The sequence below is a fragment of the Apodemus sylvaticus genome, chromosome 6 (assembly GCF_947179515.1).
Source record: "Apodemus sylvaticus chromosome 6, mApoSyl1.1, whole genome shotgun sequence".
Taxonomy (NCBI): Eukaryota; Metazoa; Chordata; class Mammalia; order Rodentia; family Muridae; genus Apodemus; species Apodemus sylvaticus.
Window position 1 is genome coordinate 91717052 of NC_067477.1, and position 25496 is coordinate 91742547.

The window sequence follows — 25496 nt, forward strand, 5'->3', positions numbered from 1 at the left end:
AAGTATCACTTTTCTTTACCTTTTAACATGTTATCCTGCAAGCTGGTAGCAAAATAGTCTTTCAAAATTTACTTAGCTGAACTGTTTTTACTATACATTTATTTTTTTAGCAATATTTTCACTAGACAGAGAATCCTAGTTTACTGTTTTTCTCTTGAAGTACCATTTCTTCTGCCTTGACTATGTCCTGATGATAACACTCCGGCTTTGTCTTTGCTATTCTATTTATAATTTTCTCCCTATTTTCTGACTTCTTCCATCCCTGGCTTTCAGTGGTTTGATCACAATGTGCGTTGGCACAGGTTTCTTGTATAAGGTGCCAGGTTACATTGCTCTTTGGGCTTGTGGGCACCTGTTCTACCACATTTGGGAATTGTTTGATTATTATTATTTTCTGTCATTCTCTTCTGGCCTTTCTTTCAGAGACTTCTACTGTACTCTAGATTGCTAGACCATAAGCTCGGCATGGGTGCCTTTCCTCCATGCTGTAAGCAAGAAACAGCCCCCAACAGCACGCTGAGACAGCCACAGGCAGGGTGCCTTCATTGACTTCTTTGCTCAGGGGCCACAGGTTTCCATTGTCTGCCATCGAGTGTCTGACAAGAATTGTCCATGTATTTTTCTGGTCTAGTTGCTTACAGGACAGAAATGCTTCTATCAGTTAAACCTCATGAAAAGAAGTAGAAAACACATCCTCCCCATGTCTAATTTTATAAATAATTACTAAACCAGGTATGGTGGCACACGCCTTTAATCCCAATCTTCGAGAGACAGAGGCAGGCAGATAGAGTTTCAGGCCAGCTTAGTCTACAGAGTGAGTTCCAGGATAGTCAGGACTGTTATACAAAGAAACCCTGTCTAATCAAACAAAATACACACACACACACACACACACACTTGCTAGAAAAAGCATGTATAATCCATTGTCATCATTTAGATATCAGTAGAAATTACGATATATTAATACAGTTTTCAAACTGTTGGCTTTTCCTTAAAAATTGCATCATAATTTTACTTATTTATTTTTATTTCATGGGTATGGGTGTTTTGCCTGCCTGGCATGTACATGCAATGCCTGAGGAGACCCAAAAAGAGTGGTAGATCCCTTGATATTGGAATTGCAGGCTGTTGTGGGCTGCCCTATGTGGGTGCCCAGATCCGAGGCAAGAATAGTTCTCCTAACTGCTGAGCCTTCTCCCCATCTCTACATTATCTTTGTGATTCATAGTACATTCACTTTTGTCTAAAACCCATGGAAGTTTAGGTTTATTCTTATGACTGCTGTCACAGTGCTCTGCTTAGATGTGATGGACTGGGGCTAAAAGTCCTGTACTCAGGTGCCAGATTTTTCCATTTATTCCTGTTAAATTTCCCCAAGTTAGCCTACATTGGATTCTGGAGTAATACCATTTCAGACACTGTGGTAGTGCTGGAACTCCTTTCTCAAGTGAAATCTGAGGAAGAGGATGCCCAAACAGATAGTAGAAAGTGCTCTGAACAATGCATTTTTAGTGGGCATACTGAGGTCCCATAGAGTGGAGTGATTAAAATGGTGCCTGCTGCATCCCATGGGCCCTCCACAGACCCTTACACTTTTTGGAGTATACAGTGTGAGAACCATTGTTTCAAGGGTTATGGATTTTTCTCACACATAGCTAGCATTTCCAGTTTTTGTGAGAACACCCTCTTTATTTTTATCCAAATATTGAAAACCATTTTCTAGCCAGCTCATGGCCCCTGGGTTTAGCAATGCTCTACAGGAGAATCTGAGCCTCCTCCCTGTGTGTTCATTGTCTGTGATGTTGTGACCACTTCCTTACAGGTTGAGAAATGTAAAGTGATGGCCTCCAAGAAGAAGCCCCTGTGGCTTGAGTTTAAATGTGCTGATCCTACAGTCCTATCTAACGAAACCATTGGAATCATCTTTAAACATGGTGATGATCTCCGCCAAGACATGTTGATCTTACAGGTAGGCTAATGTGAAGGGAGTGGGGCTATGCACTTATCTGAAGAAAGAATGCTGTGCTGGTCTAAAACATGCCCACCTTTCTGGTTTTTGTTTTGTTTTGTTTTCCATATGATAAATAGCCATCAAAAGGTACCTAATAGACAAGTTTTACTAGCACCATAGTTCTCTCTGTCCCTTCAAAGATGGCTACTCAACATTCCCTATTAGCCTGATACACTTGCCTTTCTAAACACTCCATTCTACACATGGTACCATAGGCTGTGGGATTATTTGCCTTCAATACCCAGTTTAATCCTGTTCACAGACATATCAACATACTGGTAGGCATACTCCCTAAAGACCTATCCTTTAATTTTTATACTCAAACTCATGTAATGATTTGATGCAAAAAAAAAAAAAAAAAAAAACCCAGAAGGCAGGCGATGATCATACAGGTGAACAGACAGGGAGGTAGAGGTACCAACTCTGTCCGTGTCGGGCTTTTTAACATTTCTGTGCAGACAGCGTCACAAGTCTGTAAACCTTTGCTCCCCAGATTTTAGTGCCTCATCAGGGAAGGAGGTGAGGATGTCTAAACCCTACTGCAGTTTATTTAGATAGCAAAGTGTGCTAGGTTAAAGGCAGCCTATTTAAAAACATAATATTATCAATTCATCTTAAGCTTCTGTTTTGACTTATTTCTAATATAGTACTCGGGTTCCCTCCCAGGATAGGTTGTCTTCCTGTTGTTTTGCTTTTTGTCCAAGAAATATTTTTTAAAAGAAAGAAAGAAATCCCTTAATATTTTTAAAGATCAGTTTAGTTTTAAATAAATCTGTAGAATCTTTTGAGTTGTTCAAACATGGGCATGTCAGAGCCACAAAACAGTGCTCTGCTGTTCCTTTAATTCTGAGAGACAGTTTGTGCTTAGCCTTTGTTTTATTGTTGGAGCTCACTGCTCACTGAAACTCTCCGAGGCTTTGTCCCTGTACCACTGAATGGAGATAGTGATTATATTCTCGATGTAAGGTTATTACAACAATCACACCTAAAAGAGCAACCAGTTAATGTTTGGGGTTAGTATCGCCGTTATCAATCTCATTGCCTTGGTTGTAGCATGGATCTTGTGATCTCAGAGTAGAAAACATGTATAAGGACATTACAGTTATGGTGTGAAAACATCCCTAATAAAGTGGAGTGTTTTGATAAGATAGATAACAAAACATGTCAAAAGGCCTCCCACAAGTGAAAACTCTTTATGCTTTTCTTCAACATACTCTCCAGGGTTTGATCAATGAACATTGTTAATCATGTGTTTTGCATCTACTCATATATTGTATGCAACCAGATAAGATTACTAGCTTTTAAAGGAGAGAAGAAAGATGCATTGTCCAACACTTATGTGTAATAGAAATGCCTGTACCTTGGTTCCCAGATCCTACGCATCATGGAGTCCATCTGGGAGACTGAATCTCTGGACCTGTGCCTTCTGCCTTACGGTTGTATCTCAACTGGTGACAAAATAGGTTTGTAGTCACATCAGGGGATGGGCAGCACATCACTCCACTGGTTCTAAAAGGACATCACTCCTTCAGTGAAAGCAGTCCAGAGCTGGAAAGTTACAGTCATAGTCAAGAGGAGGAGATGTCCCCAGGCTGGAAAGGGACTCCCAGTTCAACGGGGACCTGTTGATGATGCAGGGGTACCTGTCTCGGGCCTGGGCCCTTACCTGGGAGCAGTCTCGCTCCCTCCCCTGCTCTTCTCCGCCTCTAAACTGCAACTCAGTTCTTTGCACATTAAGTTTCTCTCACAAATAACATTTAAAATTAGACAGAGGGAACTGTCACTTCTCTTTTAAACTCCAGAATTCACATTACTGAAGCTATTACACACTCCACTCAGGTACTTTTATAGACATTTAGCATTCTAGCTTTAATCATGCTTATTTTTATTCAAGGTTCAGATATGAGAAAATGTACAAAACATTTGGCCTTTTTACCTATAAAGGAAAAGTTCCAGTCTCTGAGCAAGGAGGGCTAAGGTTGACATATAAATGGCTTTGTCACTCCCTAGAAGCAGCCCTCTCCTCAGTCAGGGATATTGAGAGTGGATTCTTTACAACTTCTGGAGCTTTACTGTTATTGTCTTCCCTGAAAGCAAGCAAACAAACAAGAAAATAGCTCAGATATGGAAAACAGATCCTTGGTCTAAGGGAAAAAACCTTCTATTCTTCACTCGGCCAAGACTTAGCAGCAACAGCGTCCCCTGAGTTCTGTCTCTTCACACAGGAATGATTGAGATTGTGAAGGACGCCACAACGATCGCTCAAATTCAGCAAAGCACAGTGGGTAACACAGGAGCGTTCAAGGATGAGGTCCTGAATCACTGGCTCAAGGAAAAATGCCCTATTGAAGAAAAGGTGAGTTCTTGATCCCCCTCCTCAACCCAGGCCCACTCCTCCATATAGACAGTAGTGGTTTCTGGTCTAACACACTCTTTTAATGGGTCTCTCTTCCCCAACATAACTGGTTGAGTCTTTTGCTCCTGAAGTTTTCGGGGTTTGTGAGGGGTTTTCCCCTGATGACATAGCTTATCTGTGAGACAGAGCTCACCCACTTCTAGACCCGGAAAACATTTGCTTCAGTTTTGAATACCAGTCAAGCTTTGCATAGAATTTGGTTCTGTGAAATAATCTGTTAGCGCTTTTTATATGGATGCTTTTGACCCACAGATTTAGTTACCATATATACATTCTTTCATAACAAACCAAAAAAAAAAATTCTACCATGGCTCTAAATGGTAAGTTATGAATGTGGAAAATGTCCATCTTGCTGAAGGGCATATGCTGGCTCCTTCACAAACTGGGTGCTGTTTAACGTTCTTCTGCATGGGAACAGCACGTAGCACTTGCACGGCCAGCAGCCTTTGGTGGAGGGAAGATAATTAGTAGCCTTTACTAATCTGCTCTACTTGAAAGCTTATGAAACCATCCATACACTTAAATGGTTAGAAGCAAAGCATAATTGAAGAAATTGCTATGAGTTCCGTACAGTTGCGGGCAAGTGGCTAAAAGAAAGGATGGGGAATTTTAATGAATTACTGTGGGCCTTCCTCATGATGTGGTATTTGGATGACTCTTCACCGAGAATAGAAGCAGAACCATGGGGCGGTTGGCACTTCCTTAATATGTAACCAATGAGGCTGGACCCAAACTTCTTGGTGTCTGAAATGGTGCCTAGAACTTTGTCCTTCTGGGAGGCATCGTCATTGACTCGGGCTTCTCTCTGCAGTGGGAAAGCCATCAATTCATACCCATTCTCATCAGTTTCAGGCCGCAGTGGAAAGGTTTGTTTACTCCTGTGCAGGCTACTGTGTGGCCACGTTTGTTCTCGGGATAGGTGACAGGCACAACGACAACATTATGATCTCAGAAACAGGTGAGTTTGCCCACTATAAAATAAAAAATATATTGTAGTAAAACACCTATAACATAAGAGGTTCTGTTTTCATCATTCCTATGTGTTCAGCTAAGGGACACTAGATATGGTCATATTATTTTGCTCCGTGGCCTCCCCACTACCCAATCCTCCTGGCACAGAGTAAGAGTCTAAGCTGGAGCCCAGGTTTACAAGTCATTGTGTATAGGGACACATTAAACAGACCGCTCTTCATGAGGACTGATGGATGAGGAAAGAAAAGGCAGGAAATGAGACTAAAAGAGAGAGGAAAAAATTACAGGGAGAAGTGAAAAGAGCGGGTGAGAGGCATAGCCTAGAAGGAGAGATCAGCAGTGTCAAATGTTGCCAAACCCAAATAGAACAACGATAAAAGCACATGAGTGGCCCCAACCCTCACAGCCATACTGGTTCATGCTACCCTGACAGTGGCCTGTAATGGCCACCATACCATGAAACGTTCATATATGAAATCTGAATCCATTTTCATAATCTTCCAGGTATGGTAGCCAATGCCTGTAAGTCCAACACTCAGGAGGCCTAAGGAAAAGGAGCTCAAGTTCAAAGCTAGCCTGGACTACATAGAAAGACTTCAACTCAAATATTATTTTTAAGGAGTAGAGTTTAGGAAAAAGCACCAGAGCTTGGTGTGAATTACTTATTCCTTGCAAGAACGGGGTCAACATTCAAAGAACAGTCCATTTATGGATTATAGAAATGCTAAAAGACCAAATAAATAAAAAAAAAACTGATATGGTCATGCTGCTCCTGATGGTGATACTGTTAGAAGCTGACCCCAAAGAGATCCAAAATGGCATTTCTATAGCGCTACTTGAAAGTATAACATTAACCCCACTCTTGCCAGACAAAATACAGCATCAGTCTGTCATTTATACAAAGGACATAAAATCTCTTGAACATAATGGTCACGAATTAGCGAGAGTTTTTATTTACCTGTCTAAGAATACTTTGGAGACAAGTTGTCTGTTTGCTTGCTTGCTTACTTGTTTTTAATGACATCTTGGTATCATCTAAAGAACAAACACACTTGGTTTTGTTGAAAAGCTTTGTGGCTACTGCTTTCAAGACTGAAAATATCAAAAGCTAATAATAAAAGGATAAAATGCTCTCACCCAAAATAGTTGATTTTCAGATGACTAAATTTTTTTTTCAAAAAAAAATAATAAACCAAAATGTTTATAAACACTTACACCAGGTATTGATGCTAGGCATTTTCTTCTCTTAAGGAAACCTATTTCATATAGACTTTGGACACATTCTTGGGAATTACAAGAGTTTTCTGGGCATTAATAAAGAGAGAGTGCCATTTGTCCTAACCCCAGACTTCTTGTTTGTGATGGGAACTTCTGGCAAAAAGACAAGTCCACACTTCCAGAAATTCCAGGTATGTCACCCTAGTCCTCCTCACCTTCTGCCAATACGAACCAATCACACTGTAGAAGTCGCCTCTCCTTCCCCATATGATATGGCCGCCCTCCTTCCTCCTCCTCACCTCTGTTCATTCCCACAAGTATATGTAAATTGATGCTTTCAGGGATTTGCTCACTAAAACCAAACAGCAAGTAAAAATGATCCACAAGGCGTGGCTCTGGGAACCACAGACCCCTGAGGGCACGCTGGGTGCGCAGGACAGCTTCAAGGAAGGATAGGCATGGAGACTGAGCTACCCAAGACTTTGACTAGAAGACTTAAACTTCAAGTATGTTTCAGGGCTTGCAAACAATCATGAGCTTCACTTGAGTTTTTCGGTCCTGTGTGTGCACTTCTTGTACTACCAACAGGGGAATCTTGTTGTACATACTGATTTTGTTGGTATTGAGAGTAGTCCTTTTCTTGTTGGCGGTCTCATCAACTTGACCAGCTCTGCAATGAGCTCTGGTTCCACTAGCCTGCAAACAAGCCCCCACAGGAGTGTTTAGATTTAAACACACAAGGAGAGCATCTTATACTTGCAAATGTAATAACTGTGAATGAGTACAATTCAGGAGAGTTGTAAACATACCTAATTTATAACAATAGAGACACAAAACAGAAACCAAGAGTGACCTTTGCCTTGCCTTGTCAGTACATAGCCACCTTCCTTAGTGTGCCTTCAATGTGGTTTGATTTGCGCTCCACATCTTAGAGAGAAGGCTTTTCCTTTAAATCCAGCATGAACTCAAAAAGGGCGTGAGCCTTGAACTGCAGGGGAGCAGCTACTTCCATGTGTTGTTTTGTAATTTGTGCTTTTGATCTACTGGCCAGCTGTCTAGTTAGTTGGTAATGATGTGACTCACTCTCTCTGCTCAGATGGTTTTAGGAGTTTGGGTATGTGCTCTTCTGCACACACTCAGTTGGGTTTCAGACAATTTCCAAAAATTGGACACATTTCAGGGGTAGGAAGCAGAAGGATTTCACTACTTAAAGAAGAGAAAGCACTCAGTGTTACTCTCTTGAAGGTGAGGTTGATCTGACTAGTTTCAGACAGGACATGACAACAGCAAACAGGGCTTAAAGAGTCAGACAAACGCATGGAATTCTGCCTCAGACAAGGGTCTGCTCTTTCCTGTAGATGCATGGCTTCTTCTTTCTGCCAATGAACGCAGTTCCCTAGGAGTCTGTCCCTTTATCCTTATGAACCCACACAGAGTTCATGAGGCTCCACCAAATCACAGGAGCTTTCCCCTTTAGCCTTCTTCATTGCTTCTGCAATGGTTTTTCAGTTTAAAAACATTTGTGATGAAAAGATCTTTATAATAAGGAAGCCGGGAGAGGATCCCTGCCCCACCCAGCAACATCAACTCAGAGCAACACATGTGGGGCGTTTCTCACAGTCTGTAACATCTCTCCATCCTCTGTGACCAATTAAACCTCCTTCAGTCAAGTGATATCTATATAGCATGCACCACCCAAAGCACATTCCTGTGAACTGTGTTGTACTTTACACACCTGTGAGTATTACCTAATACTAACCATAGCGCAGGAACCAAAGGGGTGGCCTTTGTAGCAGACAGACCTAAGTATGCTTAACAGCTGTGTCCACACGGCAGTTACTTTTAGAACCTTGCTTTCTTCATCTGTAAGGAAGGGACATGGCCTACTTATGGTTTTTCCAGGCTTGTTCCCCGACTAGCTCCTTGCTCAATTATTCCATTTATCCTCTTCTACGTCTGCCACGTGGCTATTACCTCTCCTCTGTAGGGCCAGCGCCTTCACGCGCTCAGCCATCTCGCCAGTACCGCTTTCATCGTTTAGGGGCTGCAACTAAGACAAAAACAGACCACTGTCTTCTCTGCAGAACATGTTTTGAGGACAAGCAAATATGAAACAGAGCTGATGTTTATCAGTATATTTTATTATAGACTTTAAGCATGGATGTTAAAAAGAAAGATGCTGCAGAGAAAGTAAGACACGTCCCTGAGCACAGGTATAGGCTTCTCTAAGAGCTGACCTTCACTGTCTTCATAAATGTGTGTGTGTGTGTGTGTGTGTGTGTGTGTGTGTGTGTGTGTGTGTGTACAAGCCTAGCTATGGCCTAGGCATTTATTCATAAATAATAGCCTCTGAGTCATTATTTGGGAACTGTAACAATATAACATTTAAGGATTAAAGGAACTCCTTCTGCTACACACACACACACACACACACACACACAATCTGTGATTTTTGAAGTTGTTGTGTTCTAAGGTTGCTAAGGGAGCTGAGATCGCAGGGTGGTTCCTGGTTATGTGTGACAATAAAGACTAGATCATGAGATGCAGGAAGGTAGGACAACTTCACTGGAAACAAGGTCAACTGTGTTGCTTAAGATTCCCAGAAAATTGTTGAGACAGCAAAGAGGCTAACTCCAACATGATGCACTGGGTCTCCAACCTGGTTCTTTGCTTTTCTAGCTTTTTAACATAAGATGTCTACATATGAAAGGAATACTCCTGTAAGCCAGTAACCTTCACAGCAAATGTTCATTATGCTGCAGTCCTTGCTTGTGATCTATGGAGAGGTTCCAGTCAGACGCTTGGATGCATCCCTCTTTGTTCCCATGTCCCATAATGTACTTTCTTTCTATCCTGTCTCCACTATATTTCAAATTCCAGTGAGTAGCTATAAACATATATAACACAAATTTATTTAAATCGTGGCAAAATGAAATTTGGATTTCTTTTTATTTAATAAGAATTATATTTACTTTTTTTTCCTAAGCAGTAATATTTTTATTAAAACAAAAAAAAACCCCTTTTGGTTTATTTGTTTTGCTTTTTGAAACAAAGTCTCACTATATAGACCAGGCTGTTCTCATATCTCAGAGATAAGCCAGCCTCTGCCTCCCAAGTACTGGACTAAAGTCATGCACCGCCGTGCCCACCCAAAAGCAATTTTCTTTTAAATGTTAGATATGTAAGCCTTGTTATCTCACTTTCCAGAGACAATTCTGCCAGCATTTCAAGGTTTCTTTATGAATCACATTTATCTTTTCAAAATTTGAAGTAAGTCAGAATTTGCTTTAGAACTTAAAAATAGACGTAAATGGTTGGGGCCAAAGAAGAATGGCTTTGAGGTCAGCCTGGCCTGTGTGGATTACATGCTAAGATCCTACGATCCTGTGTATACGTGTGCATTTGTGTGTGAGGATGTCCCTCCTTACTGCAAACTGCAAACGGTGAACTGAGGATGGTTTCCTACCTTCTATGTGCTGCACGCACATCCCTTTGATTGGCGTCTGAGGTTCTGCAAGGCCCGTGCTGTGCACCTCAGCCTTGCCCACAGCAGTCCCACGCTCCATTGTTTTGTAGTTGTCTCTTCCACCAGCCCATGCTGCCCCATTGCCTGGGCCTACCACTAAGAAGACCTGCCCTGACCTCTAGGTCTCAACTTAAACGTCATACCACAAAGCGACTTCTGGCACAGCTCTTCCTGCCCACCAAGTCTCCTGCATTGCATCTATCATGTTTATAGCAGTGTGTCCTTCATGCCTCTCTCTTTACAAATGTCAGTGGGGGCTGCATGGGCCCTGTCTCTGTCATGTGGGCATGTGATTCAGGAAACACTTGGAAGATGTTTGCTTAGTGAAAGGGCAAATGCTTCAAAGGGAGGAGTTGATCAGACTGAATCCCCCCCCCCAGGGAGCCCTGATTCCCTGCTGTGCATTGTATTCTGTGGGTGCATGAGCTATTGACTCGGACACTCATTGACAACCACCACCAAACCAAACCATCTAGAAAGCTTTACTACACAAATAGTTTACCCGTGCAAGGAATGACAACCGAATCTTATGAGGAAATCTAGTGTTTTATTAGTAATATAAATAGGGGCTAGCATGTGTTACCTACCATGTTCTGTGGAGAATTTCTTAATGAAATGAATAGTGCCTGTGTGTGTGTGTGTGTGTGTGTGTAAAGCAAAGCAGCCATCTACACTCAGAGAACAGAATGTGGGATACATTCCTATAGGACATGTTCAATCCAAGTTTATTTCATGGATCATAAGCAATTTGATCTCCCAAGACCAGATCTTTGTAAAGGAAGATGGTCTTTGTACACTGAGGGCACTGAGCAAATGTGTCAGCGAATGCTGATCATCTAGAGAGCCAAATGATATTCATCTGTGAAGAGGAGACAATTGGAGGAGTGTCCCTAGAGACACTGGCCCCTAGATGTCACTGTTAAGAAGCATTTCCTAGGAAGCCCAGGGCTGGTTACTTTGATCTACACTGGTTGAAGTTATCTTGCCAGTCTTACCAGTCTGCCCTGTTTCCTACAGCTGTTATCTTGTCCTCATATCAGGGTACACCCGGCCTTCAGCCTACAGGTCCAAGTGCATGTCCAAGGACAGAGGCCTGACTCAGAAAATTTCCAAGAACCTAAAGGTTCTTGACTGAAATACGTGTCTGCTAACATCAGGCTGAACCCCTGGCTCCTGCGTTGTTCTAACTGCTTCTGCCCCAGCCTGTCCCCCAGAGGCGCCTGCCTCAACCTCCATCTAGGAGTGGAATGCTGACTTCTTGCTTTGCTTCACCGAGGCACAACTGTCCTCCCTAAGCCCAGCCACAGCATAAAGGAGACCTTACCATTTGACAGTCTTCTGTGTGGACACCTTACTGCTATTCCCTCTTGGGCCTCCTTTCCTGTCTACGGGGGAGGGCCATGCCTGTGTATGACTGTTACCTGCTGACTATACTTCCCAGCATCCAGCTCCATCCTGTTGTTATCCTCAAGCTGTGTTTAGCACACGTGAAACAGGACACTGGCACTGGGCCAGGACAGAGGCTCCAGTATTGTTCGTGAAGAGGCTAACAGGTCTTCCCAGTTTAATTCCCTTCAAATGTAACTGTTCTCCAATTCCTTGACATTTCAGAGCAGTGAGTCTTGCCCAGGATATAACTTGTGTTCTGTACAGAAAACTTTCAGCCTTCTCACATGGGCAGGTTATCTGCAGTGTGTTGAACGTCATCCTGGGCACGAAAGACCCAAAGCAAAGACATAGCAGCCTCGGAAGTCAGACTGGCACCACGCCACGGAAAGAAATACTTTGTGTGAAGAGTGTACGGAAAGTGGTTTGCAGAGAGAATAATTAATCCTGCCTGGAAGATAGGAAAGGGGTATTCCTAGAAGGAAGCCTTTGGGGATGAATTCAATTTCATCTTATTGATAAATGCAGGGAGAGGAAGAAACATCCGAGCAGAAAAACACTGCCAAGAGCAAGTACAGCAGTTGGCAAAGTACACACAATACATATTTAGGAACACAAAGTATAACTTCTCAGTCCGGGTGCAACACAAGTCTCTATGGAGTGTTTTCTTGGAATCTGAGTTGGGAAGAGAAATGTGCATGAATTGAAACAGAGCCCCAGGCTGGGTGGGGAAGGAAGGAACAGAGCAAAGAGGAGTTGTTTAGAACACAATTGGTTAAGCATAACATGCCCTAATCACCGACTAATTAGGTCAAGTAGGAGATGTCAAGTGTACCTTTCTTGGGATTTTTACTCTGGCCAATTAACAAGGTCAGGCTCAGCCTCTTCTATCCCAGCATGAAGACTGAATAGTCCGAATCTCTCCATGTTACCCATAAGAAGACACATACAAAAGAGTAAGAGTTTGAATATGTTAAGGTATTTCCCTCCGGTGAAGACTCTCATGGGGTTTTCAAATCCTTGGGACTTGGTTTATCTGTTAAATTTAATCTGGTACACATACAAATCTAGGCCTGGAGGTATGCATTGGGACCCCAATAAATTCATTTATGGGCTAGTCCACCAGCATGAAGTGTTATTCAGTATCCAAGATAGTAGGACTCTGGTCATTTTAAATACTACTCAGCATCAACAAAGGCAAGCTTTCCATGTTTAGTTTCCTTTAACGGATTGCTGTGTCTACTTTACAGTTCTATGAGGTATGTGTTCCATTATCTTCCTATTGTGCTCTCCACAGCAGTCTTCTTGGGAAATTTCCATTAGTCTCAGTTTCTATAAAAGGACTGCTTCTCATAAATGAGATTTAGTTTTGTTTTTAACTTCTCAAAGCTGGATGGACATATGGATTAGATAGTTCCTTTGGTTAGAAATGTAGCTGAAGATCATGCTTTGTAAATATGAAAAAGTCTGTAGGTTTTTTTTATTTCTGTGACCTATTGTGAATATTCTTTCCTTTTTTCATCTATCTTTAAGTTACATTAATTTTACTTTTATAGATAGATAGATAGATAGATAGATAGATAGATAGATAGATAGATGACATCCGAATAGATCACCTCAAATCCTTTTGGTACAAAGTTGGAATACACACACACACAGAGAGGGGGGAGAGAGAGGAGGGGGGAAGAGGGAGTGAGAGAGAACAAAATGAGGTTGGGGGAGGAAGAGAGAGAAACAGAGATAGGCGCCCACAGAGAGAGCATTATTAATACAAACTTAAAACAATTTAATTACAGCCTTTGTAGTCCTAATGAATTTTTATCTAAATATTTGAGAGACAATGGTATATCCCTTTCCCTGGCAAACAGCTAGTTTATGACTCATGTTCAAATCCATAAATATGAAACTACTAATTCCACCTCAATAAATGAATAGCCAAGGGTCAGACACTTTCCGTGTTCAGACTTAACACAGAGTGTTTCTTCCTGCCTTGTTAAGTCAATGAATCAACCTTTTCCTGTTAAGATAAATACTAAGACTGTTGTCTGGGCCAACGCATTGACTTTTGTTTTTAAATCCATGTAATGTTGGACTAGACTATTGTCTCTTCAACTGTGTCTCTTAGGCAGACAGGCATTCTTTTTTTTGTTCAGTGATGAATATTTGACAGTTTTTTCTCTCCTACCCCTCAGCCTCAAAATCTCTCCCAGGAGTTTCTGTTTCATGATCCTGGTGTCATTTCTCTACTTAACTGAATATGCACAGTTCATCTCTAGGGAGAATGGAAGGTTTTGGTTGTTAGAAAAAGTATCTGTATGACCTTGAACACACTAGACCTGTTCTTTAGTGGTTAAGAATTATTTGATGTCATGGATGAAATTAGTCAGTTTAGTGACTGGGATGGTTATAAATCATCAGCTGGGGTGGTTAATAAATCAAGGCAAGGTCTGAGCCCCGGAATGGTAATGAATTCCTTTGTTTCCAAGATGTGCGGAGGTGGTAGCCTATAAAAACATTTCTCTCTTTCAGGGCGTAGATGCTACAATTAAGGCATTTAGACAGCAATGGAATTAGGAGCAGATGTGCTACGCAGGCTCAACCTATTTATTAGCTACTAATGGAGAGTGTGCCAGCTAATGCCATCATTGGTAATGGAATGTTCTCCACATTAAGTAGTCCATGAAACCAAGTCCCCCAAATCCGACTTTCTTCTTCACTCAGTAGCACACAGCCTCTCGCAGGCAGTTGAGAAGAGCAGTGTTTCAACCCTGGGGGAAAAAAAATCACTTTCAACAGGCAGTAACTTCTGTGTTCTGGGTTTTCCCCTGAACTCCCCAGCCACATCCTTTTCGCGACTCAAACCACAGTCCTCTGGGCCAAAGCAGTGTGACCAGGACGTGCTCACAAGCCTTGTCACTGAGTATAAAGGACAGAAATGAAACTTCTGGGGCTTGAGTTGGTAGAGCAGTACCCAACCGTGATCCCCAAAAGAAAAGAAGTACCTGTTCATGCCCAGTGTGCAACACACTGTGTCTCCTTCCTCGTGGGCCAGGGTGAAGACGGCCCTTTCCGTACGTGTTGCAGAAAGTGTAGTCACCCACTCCCACTTCCTTTACCAGCTAAATGAACTAAGGAATCATTCTGGCGGACAGTCTGCATACGAAACTAATGCGTTTAGCATTGGGACGTGTGTTCAGTGATGCAATTTTTTGTAGTATTTAGTAATGACAGTTATCTAGATACATGAGACTTAAGTCTCACCACAGCCATATGAAATGCGCATTACTATTGTACTCACCCTACAGATGGAAACATTGAGGCCCAAAGAGGTTAAATGACCTCTCTGATTGTCAATAAGAAAGTCAAAATTTGAGTTCATCCAACTAGGAGTGAGGCCATTCCACTCACCCTTCAACAGAGGACGGTAATGTCTACACTCAAGGTTTAAGTCTACGCAGTCGTTTGGAACCTAGACCTTCTGTCTGCCAAGTATGGAATATGCAGTTAAGTTCAGGGAAGACATTTCTTTCTCACGGAAGAGCCTGCGTGTAAAAGTCAACACTCATCAAACAGGCTAAAGCCAACAAATCCCAGTCTTGCAGCCAGGAATGCAGCTCACTAATGCAATGCTCACTGGGTATACATAAAGTTCTGAGTTCCCTCCTCAGCATTCTCCAGAAGATGAGAGCTCCTCAGGGTGGGATGGCCTTCACAACGCTTGGGACAGCTGCCGCATTTGCCTTTATGCATGTATCTCTTTGGGCAAAGGAATAGTTGAATCTACTTACTAGCACCTCAAAATATTTACTGAGTACCTATGGACTGGGGTGACAGTACCTTTGCCTGGGCTTAATTTACCTCCTTGGAAATTTTCTATTAAAAAGAGATTGAGCCCACAGTGGGCTCACACAGCAGGAGATTTGCCTGGAGCCTCTAGAGAATAGAAGGATAGAAAATAATTAAAAATCAAAATGTACTTCTGGTTTCAAATCAAAAGACGTCCCCCTAAGTCTGTGTGAAAAGCTCAAGAGTTGGCAAATTAATGAGTCTGTGGCCTGAGGTGAAGTCTGCACTTAGCTTCTGTAATTACCAAGAAACTCGAGATGCCTTAGTAGGTTGGATAAGCAAAGAAAATGATTTCCGGGTATCAGAGGCGTCACTTGGAATGCAAGAGCACTAATGTACTGGAGCTGCCGCCAGGTGACAGTTTAAATCTGGGCTGCAGCTGAAACAGCCTAGAACTGCTTTGGGGACTGCTTTAGCCCTTCTCTACCACAGTGAGCAAAACGGAGATTCTGAGTCTTGGTAGGGGAGGAAGGGACTAACATGTCCGGCATACTCAGGCTGTACAGCCTGCTCTACCTGTATTTTATATAAATTGCCTTACTTGGATCAAAATGATCTGGGACCTTTGACTAAGCTAGGGTAAATATGTCCACCCTCCACTGTCCAGTGTGATGCAGGCCTGACCTCTATTGTCATTGTGGTCACTGTACCACGTGTAAATGTTACAGTGTTACGGTTTGAAACCATACCTGCATGCGTCTCAACACTCAGTCCTGGACTGACAGCACTGTTCAGATAAGTTGTAGAACCTTAGGACACATGGTACAGCTGGAGGACACATGTCTCGGGCTCTTTGAAGGTTATATCTGTTTCTGATTCCAACCTGAGTTCTCAGATTCCTATCTGCTGCAGTGCGACCAAGCAGCCACCTCAAGCTCCTGCTGTGCCATCTTACCTACAACGATAGACTATCACTCTGATCCCATTAGATGAAATGAATCCTTTCTCCTTTAGGATATGGGCACCTTGTCCTAGTAATAAGAAAAGAGTGACTAGTAGATAGTCATCTTGTGTTAACTGACAAAGATGGGAGGACACTCCATATGTCCTCTCAGTTTATTTATTCTCCTACAGCACTGTTCTCAGAGACTCGGAATGTGTGGCTGAGGTAGTTTTCTCCAGCCTCCCTATCCATCTCCTACAAGAGGGCACTGAGGTTGCCACGTTCTTGCATGATATTCCCAAGAACTTTCTCTTGTAGGTAAATTCATAGAAGAGGTGTCCAACATGTTAAAAGTTCAGTCTCTATTATGGAAGTATCTGGGGGGAAGCATATAGATTCTTTTAAAAGTAAAACTTTGAAGCATGTTTCAGCCAGAACTCTTCACCTAATTTAGGCATATAGTTCTGAGTTTTGACCAGTGTGACATTTGACCTCCACAGTTAAGACCCTATCACGACAGCAATGATGTGATCAAGTGGTGTGCCAGTAAAGTCATGCTGTGCCCCCCTATCACCTAGTACAGGTGAACAGGTCCTATCTGTAAGAAACTGAGAGAATGAACCTTCCCATTGTGTGGGGAATGTTTCTCCCTTACTTCATGTTTTGGTGGTTGGATTGCAAATTCCCATTCTTCAAGGTTTTTTATCTGCTTTCGTGTCTGGTAGTGTGAGTTTTTGCATATCCTTGTCTGTACTTTAGGATAGAACTGTCATGTGTCACATTGCATAAATGCTTTCATTGTGATTCCCTGTTAATAATTGCTTATATGTGTTTACATCTCTATAATTTCTCTATTTTTTCCACCTTGTAAAGCACCTTCCTAATCTTGATTAGTTCAATATTTGGCCTCTTACTGTACAAACCTTTGACTCATCTGGAATTTCTTTTGTCTTGTCTCAGGGAATGAAATTTTACCTTTATTTTCCCTGAATAATGAATCCATTATCCAGACCCCATTTTTTATAGAATAGTCCTTTTCCTCACTAATCTTCAAGTTTTTCTTCATTACATCTCATAATTGTTAGACACTCAGTTGTGTCTTCACACTTTCTATTCTGTTCCACAACATTTCTTGCCTTTGTTTTGAAACAATAAATACAATTCCACCTTTCTTTCACCCTTTCTTTATAGATTCAAAAAATATTTTTTTGGTTTTTTTTTTTTTTGGTGGGTTGGTTTGGCTGTTGGTTTCCCCCTACTCCTTAGAATTGGAACCAGGGGTGGTTGGGGGCCACCATAGGTTGCTGGGAACATAACCCAGGCCTCTGCAAGAGTGGACAGTGCTCTTAACTACTGAGCCATTTCTGCAGCCCCATAAAATGCTTTAAAATCTGTTGTAGCAAGCAGAGCTTCTCATTACTGTAATCTCTAAAAAAAATGTCTTCACAGACCCTGACTAAGCTGAATGAACTAAAACTCATACCTGAATTCAATTAGTGAGCATTTTTCCTGAAATATCACTTCTTGTAAATTAACCCAAGTGTAATAAATATCCTGAAAGGAGTTTTCTTTCAGAGAAACATGTTATATTATCTCCTGTATTCAGGTTTTCCTTTGTGTAACACAGTAGAATTCTACAGTTTCTTTTTTTAATTTATTTATTTTCTATATGGGAGTACATTGTCATTGTCTTCAATCGGATCCCATTACCGATGGTTGTGAGCCACCATGTGGTTGCTGAGAACTGAATTCACAACCTCTAGGAGACCATCAGTCAGTGCTCTTAACCACTGAGCTATCTCTCCAGCCCCATTCTGCAGTTTCTTTAAGTGGGTTCTCCACGAGTTTGTGATGTGTTTATTCTAGGTATAGCATTCTTCTTGTTATCAATAATTGCGGCAGCTGTTGTTTTTATTTTTCATGATACCTGCCAACTGGTGGTGACTATTTGCATGGGTGGGTAGATGGTTCAGTTGGAAAGTACTTACTGCACAAGCACGAGGACCCAAGTTCAGTCACCCTGGCACCCGCATAAAAGACAATCATGGTGGCACAAATCCATGACTTCCAGGGCTGAGGCGGCAGAGATGGGTGGATTCTCAGAGGCTGCTGGCCAGCTGGTCTAGATGAATTGCTGAGCCCCAGGTCCCAAGAGAGACTCTGTCTCAAACAATAAGGCTACAAGTGACTGAGGAAGCCACCCAAGGTCTTGGCATTGATATCTGGCCTCCATATGCATACACAAATACACAAAACATAGTTTACAAAAAAACTGGTTATAATAATATTTGAATTTTCTTTCCCTCAGAGATCAGGAAAATGAATATATCATTTATACATTTATACATAATCATTTTATCTCCACTCTTCTGACTTTATACTTCATTTCTTTTTCTTTTGTGTGTGTGTGTGTGTGTTTGTTTTCTGGCATTTTAAATTTTTAAATTATTTTTTATAAAATCCAGTACTTCACACTGTTACATTTTAATGTCCTATTGATTTTCATATTTTATAAAAATCATAAATGTATGCTAATATAGTTATGGTCAGAAAATCTTACAGTTTGAGTATAAGTCCCATTTAGTATGGTGTGGGAGGGTTTTGGTTTATTTCTTCATTTCTTTGTTTTACTCTTTTTCAGTATCTTGATATGAAATATTTATATCTATAGTCATCAGCATTAGTTTTCTGTGCATGTTCTCTTCCAGGTCGTGCCGTTGAGGTTGAGCCCTGATTTTATGAGACTAAGCATCCTCTACCTTTCCCTATGCTTTAAATTATTTAATGACACAGGTGGGCCTGTCGCTAAGCAGGGAGCAATGTCGTGACTCATTGCCTGCCAAAGGTGTTTATGGGGGCAATGGCCTTTGAGTCTTTCTGCCTTTCTCCTTTTCTTTTCTTTTTCTTTCCCTCGGTGTTGTTGTTGGTGGTGGTGGTGGTGGTGGTGGTGGTGGTAGTGGTGGTGGTTTTGGTTTTTTTGTTTTGGTTTTTGGTTTTTTGGTTTTCCAAGACAGGGTTTCTCTGTATAGCCCTGGCTGTCCTGGAACTCACTTTGTAGACCAGGCTGGCCTTGAACTCAGAAATCAGCCTACTTCTGCCTCCCGAGTGCTGGGATTAAAGTCGTGGGACACCACTGCCCAGCTTTCTCTCCGTTTCTAAATGCAGGGTCTCACTATAGGCCAGGCTTATCTGGAACTCACCTCTGTAGCCTAAGTTTTCCTGGAACTCACAGTGAACCCCCTGCCTCAACCTCCAGAGTGCTGGGGTGACAGGCCTAAGTCACCAGTGCTTGGCCAGCCAGCATCACAGTTTTTAAAAGACTCTCTTTTGCTCAGTGTTGGGAATTTTAATTAAAATTCGTAAATTCTTTCGATAATTTAGAAAATCAGATGGAGAAAAGCAAATTCATCTGTTTCTTAAAATAAAATAAATTGTAAGATAAATAAATAAAAATAAAAGGGCTAAATTACCCACACTTCTTTGGATTTCATCAGCTCTTGGCAAACGTTGCTTTTACTCACATAAAGCTTATTGATTCCAATATGGTGTTCAAAAGTGAATGTCTCGGCCCTCCACAGGTAGGACAGATGTCTCTACCTTCGATTTCCTAGGGAAGAACTTGAATCTGAAAGATACACTAAGAAGTAGCATGAGACTTGTGAGTCAGCTGGTTTTCCTGGTTGGAACACGCCGATAGGTGGACAAGATTATAAAAGTAGTTTCTGTTCTCATTACACTTACTACCTATAGCAGAGAACTGTCATGTTCACAAAGAGTTCACAGCCTAAAGTTTTCAGAACCCCCCCCACACACACACACACACATACACACTTGATCGCAGACAAAAGGCACCACCATCAACCCAGAGCATTTAAGGTCCAGCAGTAACACACTGCTAACAGCACGTCCTTGTCCTTTGTCCAGGATGTCTGCGTCAGGGCTTATCTAGCTCTTCGCCACCACACGAACCTGCTGATCATCTTGTTCTCCATGATGCTGATGACAGGAATGCCTCAGCTGACAAGTAAAGAGGACATTGAATACATCCGGGATGCCCTCACGGTGGGGAGAAGCGAGGAGGACGCTAAGAAGTATTTCCTTGACCAGATTGAAGTGTGCAGAGACAAAGGATGGACTGTGCAGTTTAACTGGTTCCTACATCTTGTGCTTGGCATCAAACAAGGAGAGAAACACTCCGCGTGATACTTGGTGCTTGGGCCCAAAGCAATTTGGTGTTCTAAAGCTTTTAAATCAGCATGTCAGTCATCAGACTTAAATTTAAAATGCAATAGGACTCTCTGAACACTGCATTTCAGAAATTCAGCTCTTTCCCCAGTTGAACTCTTCACCGAAGAAAGAAATGTTGACATTACTGATGGTTTGGTTAATATTCAGTGTGAGGCTTCTCTGCTGCTTTTTCCCCTTCTCAGTCTCCATGATGTTGAAGAATATGCTAAGTTTAAATAGCTTAGAACATTCTTGCTTAGTATGCCTGGTGATCTTCTATTGAGTATCTTTGAAAGTTCTTTAGTTAGAATAATTGGTGATACCTGTTGTCACGAGTGTTCACCATGTATTTTGGCTCTCCTTGTGTTCTTTAAACTCTTGGCAGAAAAGGGCGCAAGCATTGCTAAGCTCCACTGCACTTTTTAAAAGATGTTTCTAAGCATTCCCTCTGTGCCCACAGATGTTGGTGATGTGCTAGAAGCAAGGTGTGCAAATTAGCTTTCAGAGTACCAGAGTACTGTCAGCAGTGTCTCCCACAGTCTACCACTGAGATGCCCAGACACTGAACACAAACTCTGAGTCTCAGACTTAACCCTCCCCAGTTGCTGTGGCTCTAGGTTTATAAAAAGTGGAGGTAAGATCTTTTACCAAGGATGAATAGCCTAATACAGCCAGTGACATCTTCTCCAGCCCAGAAACAGGAAGTCACTAACTGGACCCTTGGGTACCTACAAATGTCATCTTTCCCTCTTGCTCTGCCCTCCTTACCCCGCCTCACCACTTCCTTTACTTCTTCCCAGACTCGTAGAATCTTCAAAGACAGCTCAAAACGACTTGAAGAAGAAGGTCTACTCTAGGCTCCTGAGAACTACAGGTGCTTATTTGTGGAGCTGCTCCATGGATTTTAAAGAAGCATATTATATTAAAAGAAGAGTTCCAGGAAATAATAGTTTCTAAATGCTTTAATTTTATTTTTTAAACCTAAAAGGTTTTTTCTTTATTTTTTAATAGAAGATATCTGCTAACAAATGTATTCTAAGCCTATAACAATACTTATTTACATATTCATGTTTTCAGCTTAAAGGACTTTTAAATTTTGAGGCATCCCAGAGTTCATAAAGAAAATCGAATGAATTTCCTTTGAAGTACTTTTTCATTTCTTTATTTTATACTGTTTGTTATCAATGTTGATCCACCTTCCCACCTTTGAGAGGAATCAGTATGTTATTTAATCAAATATCTTTAGCTATCATTAATTCCATAGAAAGAGCTATATCAAAGATGTCCATATATAGATATAATCAGATATAACTCTTTCTGATTATTAAATTGTCAAAATAGTACTTTAATTAGATGGAGCCCAATCTTCCCTTTGTGTCTACAGAAGCCAAGTAGCACCTAATTCTGCTGCAAATGAGAACCATCAGGGACACTTTTAACAAAGCCTTGCATTTTAAAATCACTCCACTTTCAGGTTATAATTTCATTCAGTGTGAGATGAGCCTAGTTTTCTAAGTACTCCTGCTGAATCTAATGTACACGCAGGGGAAGCAGCCTTATTTGGTCCAGGATGGGATCCATAACCCTGCCTCCTTGCTTGCTGGCTGTGAGCTTTCCCTGGCTCATAGCTATCTCCAAAAAACAAAAAAACAAAAACAAAAACAAAAAAAGTCCACCTCATCCCTGGCAAGTAACTGTTCTAAAACCATGCTGTCTCCTGTGCAGGCCATGCCCTGTGCTGAAACTGTGTTCCTTTCTATGAATGTAAGTTAGATATTCTATGGCATTTCTGGAGCGTGATTCCTGCTAATCTAAGAACAGGAAGAGTAACGCCTTCTAACTCCAAGCGGGAAGCACGAGTAACCTTCTGAAGAACCATACACAGACGTTGCCTTTCATTTGAATTGCCGAGATGATGATCTGGGTGATAAAACAATTACAGAGTATATCTTTATTTAGCTTCCCACACCACATGCATGCATATCAGTTCTTTAAATGAGCCAGACTTTTCATAAAGCTGAACTGCATGGCACCATATATTGGGTTTCATTCTTCCATTTCCCAAAGAATGCAATTTCAACTCCATAGACCTACATATAAGCAAAAATCACCTTCCCATGCTTGCTACCTCGCAGTTCCTGTGAGTGATATATTCCAGTGATTTCTACACCTTTGAAAATATTCTAGACCTAGGCTTCTCCTACCCCTGGGTACCAATATCTCCCTACCTTCAGTGCTGAGTGAAGAAAACATAGATCACAGGTCCGATGGGTCAGGTCAAAGCAACTTATGTGTGTATATAAGACTGGCCAACAACAACAACAAAAAGCATCCGTTGTAGACTTGGTCCAATGTGACTTTGGTGACGCTCAAAAAAAAATGCAGAAAGACATAATGAATAAAATATATCAACCAGAACAAAGTTCTTGATTTGCAAATAAATTGGGTATAGTAAGTACATCTTTTTCAGGAAATGGGTTGTTTCATGTTTATTGGTTCTTTGAGAATTGTATACAAAGAGTTTTATAACCATATGCACCCACTCCCCCAACTTCTCCCAGATTCACCCTCCTTCCCTATCCACCCAATTGTGTCCTCTCTTTTTCCCTCACATCCATCAGTGGCAAACACTCTTAAAGAAAACTTCCTCTCCCAGCAGCTATCAATTGCCAATAGTTCTTGGCTCCCCTCTCCTCTCCATGCTGGGATTTGGTGTGGCTTGAGCTTTCACGGGGCTTGTCAGAACTGCTGTGAGTTCATGTATGCAGCTGTCCGGTTGTGTCTAGAGGATTCCGCTTCCATGTATTCGTTCACTGCCTCTGTCTCTCACAGTCTCTCCGGTCCCTCTTCCAATGATCACTGAGCCTTGGGAGGAGAGGGGGAAGGATAGACCCTCCATTTAGGGCTGAGGATTCTGCAGGCTCTTATTCTCTGCGCCATGGCTGGTTAGGCGTCTCAGTGGTGATCATCATCTACTGCAAATAGACACTGCTCTGATGAGGGCTGAGAGCTATTCTAATCTATAGATAAAACAGTAAGTCACTAAGGGTCAGTATGGGAATTCTATAACATGATTTGGAAGCTGTTAGTCCTATATTAATGATAATTGATTGTAATCTTAAATAAAAAATTAGAAAATAATTTTATGAAGTCATTAACAAGTATGCTTAATGTTATGAAGAAAACAAAATGAGCTAGGTATTCTTAAAGATTCTGTTGACTTATTTCCTACTTTACCCTACCTAATAATTTTTGTGAATACATTCGATTCTAGCCTTAGTGCTTGTTCACGTGTTCTCAGAGGCTCATTTAAGGACAGATGATGCCAGGGAATTCTAAAGCACATGCGTGGCTAGCCCTGCTGGAAGCTAAGGCAGTCTCCTGTATTTTAATTACAAATGTTAATTTAAATTAAAAAAGAAAATTTGACATCTTGTGTATCTTTTAATGTTTAAACTTCCAAATGTTTCTGAAACTCATTTGAAACTGAAGCTTATTTTAAGAAATCATTATTGAATGCTCATTGCCTACGAGAAGCCACAGTGCGCCGAGGAATTGAGTATACAACAAGATGGACTGAGTCCCAGTTCCTACAGTGTTCGTCAGACGCTGGTGATGTAAATTCTTCGTGTGTGTGTGTGTGTGTGTGTGTGAGAGAGAGAGAGAGAGAGATTTGTGCATATGTATGGGTTCCTGTGTATACATGCACATGTATGTTATGGTGTATATGCATATGTGTACCTTTGAGTGCAGGCCGGTGGTCAACACTGGGTGCTTTCCTCTATCACACTCCATCATCATTTCTTAAGACAGACCCTCACTGAAACTGTAGGTCACCAATTTGCTCACATAGCTGGCCAGCAAGCTCCAGAGGGCATCCTGTAGCTGTGACCCATTCTGCCCTTCCCAACCCTCTGATCCCATGCTGGTGTTATTCAGACTACTGCACCCTGCTTTGTTTTTCCTGGGAATAAAACCTCAAGTCTTCATGCTTGTGTGGCAAGCACATTACTGACCAAACCATCTCCCTAACCCCAATGTAGTTTTGCCAGTAAGTTTTAGGTCAATGATTTTCTTTGGGAAGGTGCAGCACCCGAGTTTACATACAATAGGCAAGCTTTCCATGGCCAAGCAACAGTCCCCTTGAGCAATGTATTTCTTAATAGGTCTATTGTGAGTTGAATTTTGTCCCACCCCCCAAGACATACATGGAAACCCTAGCTCCAGTATCTGTGTGTGTAATCTTACTTGGAAACATATTATATATGTATATTCAAGATAAGATGCATGCGGTTGAATGACTGATATCCTTAAATACAGAGAAGTGACACACAGGCAAGCACAGTATTGAGATGAACCTTCTGCAGACCAAGGAACATGCAGAGGGAAAAGACACAGAAGGATCCTCTCTAAGACCCTTCCTAGGATGCATGGACCTGCCAACATTTTGATTTTGGAGTTCTGGCCTCTAGAACTGTAGCAAGATCTATTTCTATTATTTTAAGCCACCCAGTCTGGGATACTTGGTTCTGATATCCTTAGGGTACTGAGTCCAAGTGAATTACAACATTCCATGGAATTATACTGGGTGAGTAGCACAGAAGTTACATAGCAACTTCATGGATGTTTTATGCTATTGTCAAAAAGATTTAAGCACATATAAACTGTGACAGTGGTAATAAAGATGAAAAACTCTAATTCGGTGGGTAAAAAAAAATACTTCTTGAAAATAAGTATTGAATTTCCAGAAGAATAAAATGTGTGTGTCCAGTAACCATGACAGCAAACCCAATACATTGTTTATTAAACATGTGCAATCAAAATAACTGGCTACCTCTGCTTCGGCTGTTCTACATCCAAGAACTTGTCCATCTGAGAGGATGAAGTGCGTCAGAAACAGTTACCATGAGCTGGCGAGATGGCTCAGTGGATAAAGTGCATACATAAGAACGTGTGTTCAGGCCCCCAGCACCCAAAGAAAAGTTGGAGATCAGAGTGTGTCTATAAGCCA

The 25496-nt window shown here is 41.5% G+C and overlaps 1 protein-coding gene across 4 annotated transcripts in view; it reads left to right on the forward strand.

The window, feature by feature from the left end:
• Pik3cg (phosphatidylinositol-4,5-bisphosphate 3-kinase catalytic subunit gamma) overlaps nt 1–23914 on the forward strand; it is a 34089-nt gene extending 10175 nt beyond the window's left edge. For all 4 annotated transcript variants that reach the window (XM_052185978.1, XM_052185979.1, XM_052185977.1 and 1 more), the window contains exons 6-11: nt 1823–1969; nt 3384–3474; nt 4237–4367; nt 5274–5385; nt 6651–6808; nt 20183–23914. In XM_052185978.1, the coding sequence (XP_052041938.1) occupies nt 1823–1969; nt 3384–3474; nt 4237–4367; nt 5274–5385; nt 6651–6808; nt 20183–20461 (918 nt within the window). In that variant the 3' untranslated portion in view covers nt 20462–23914. The remainder of the gene's footprint in view (nt 1–1822; nt 1970–3383; nt 3475–4236; nt 4368–5273; nt 5386–6650; nt 6809–20182) is intronic.
• Nucleotides 23915–25496: the final 1582 nt, after the last annotated feature.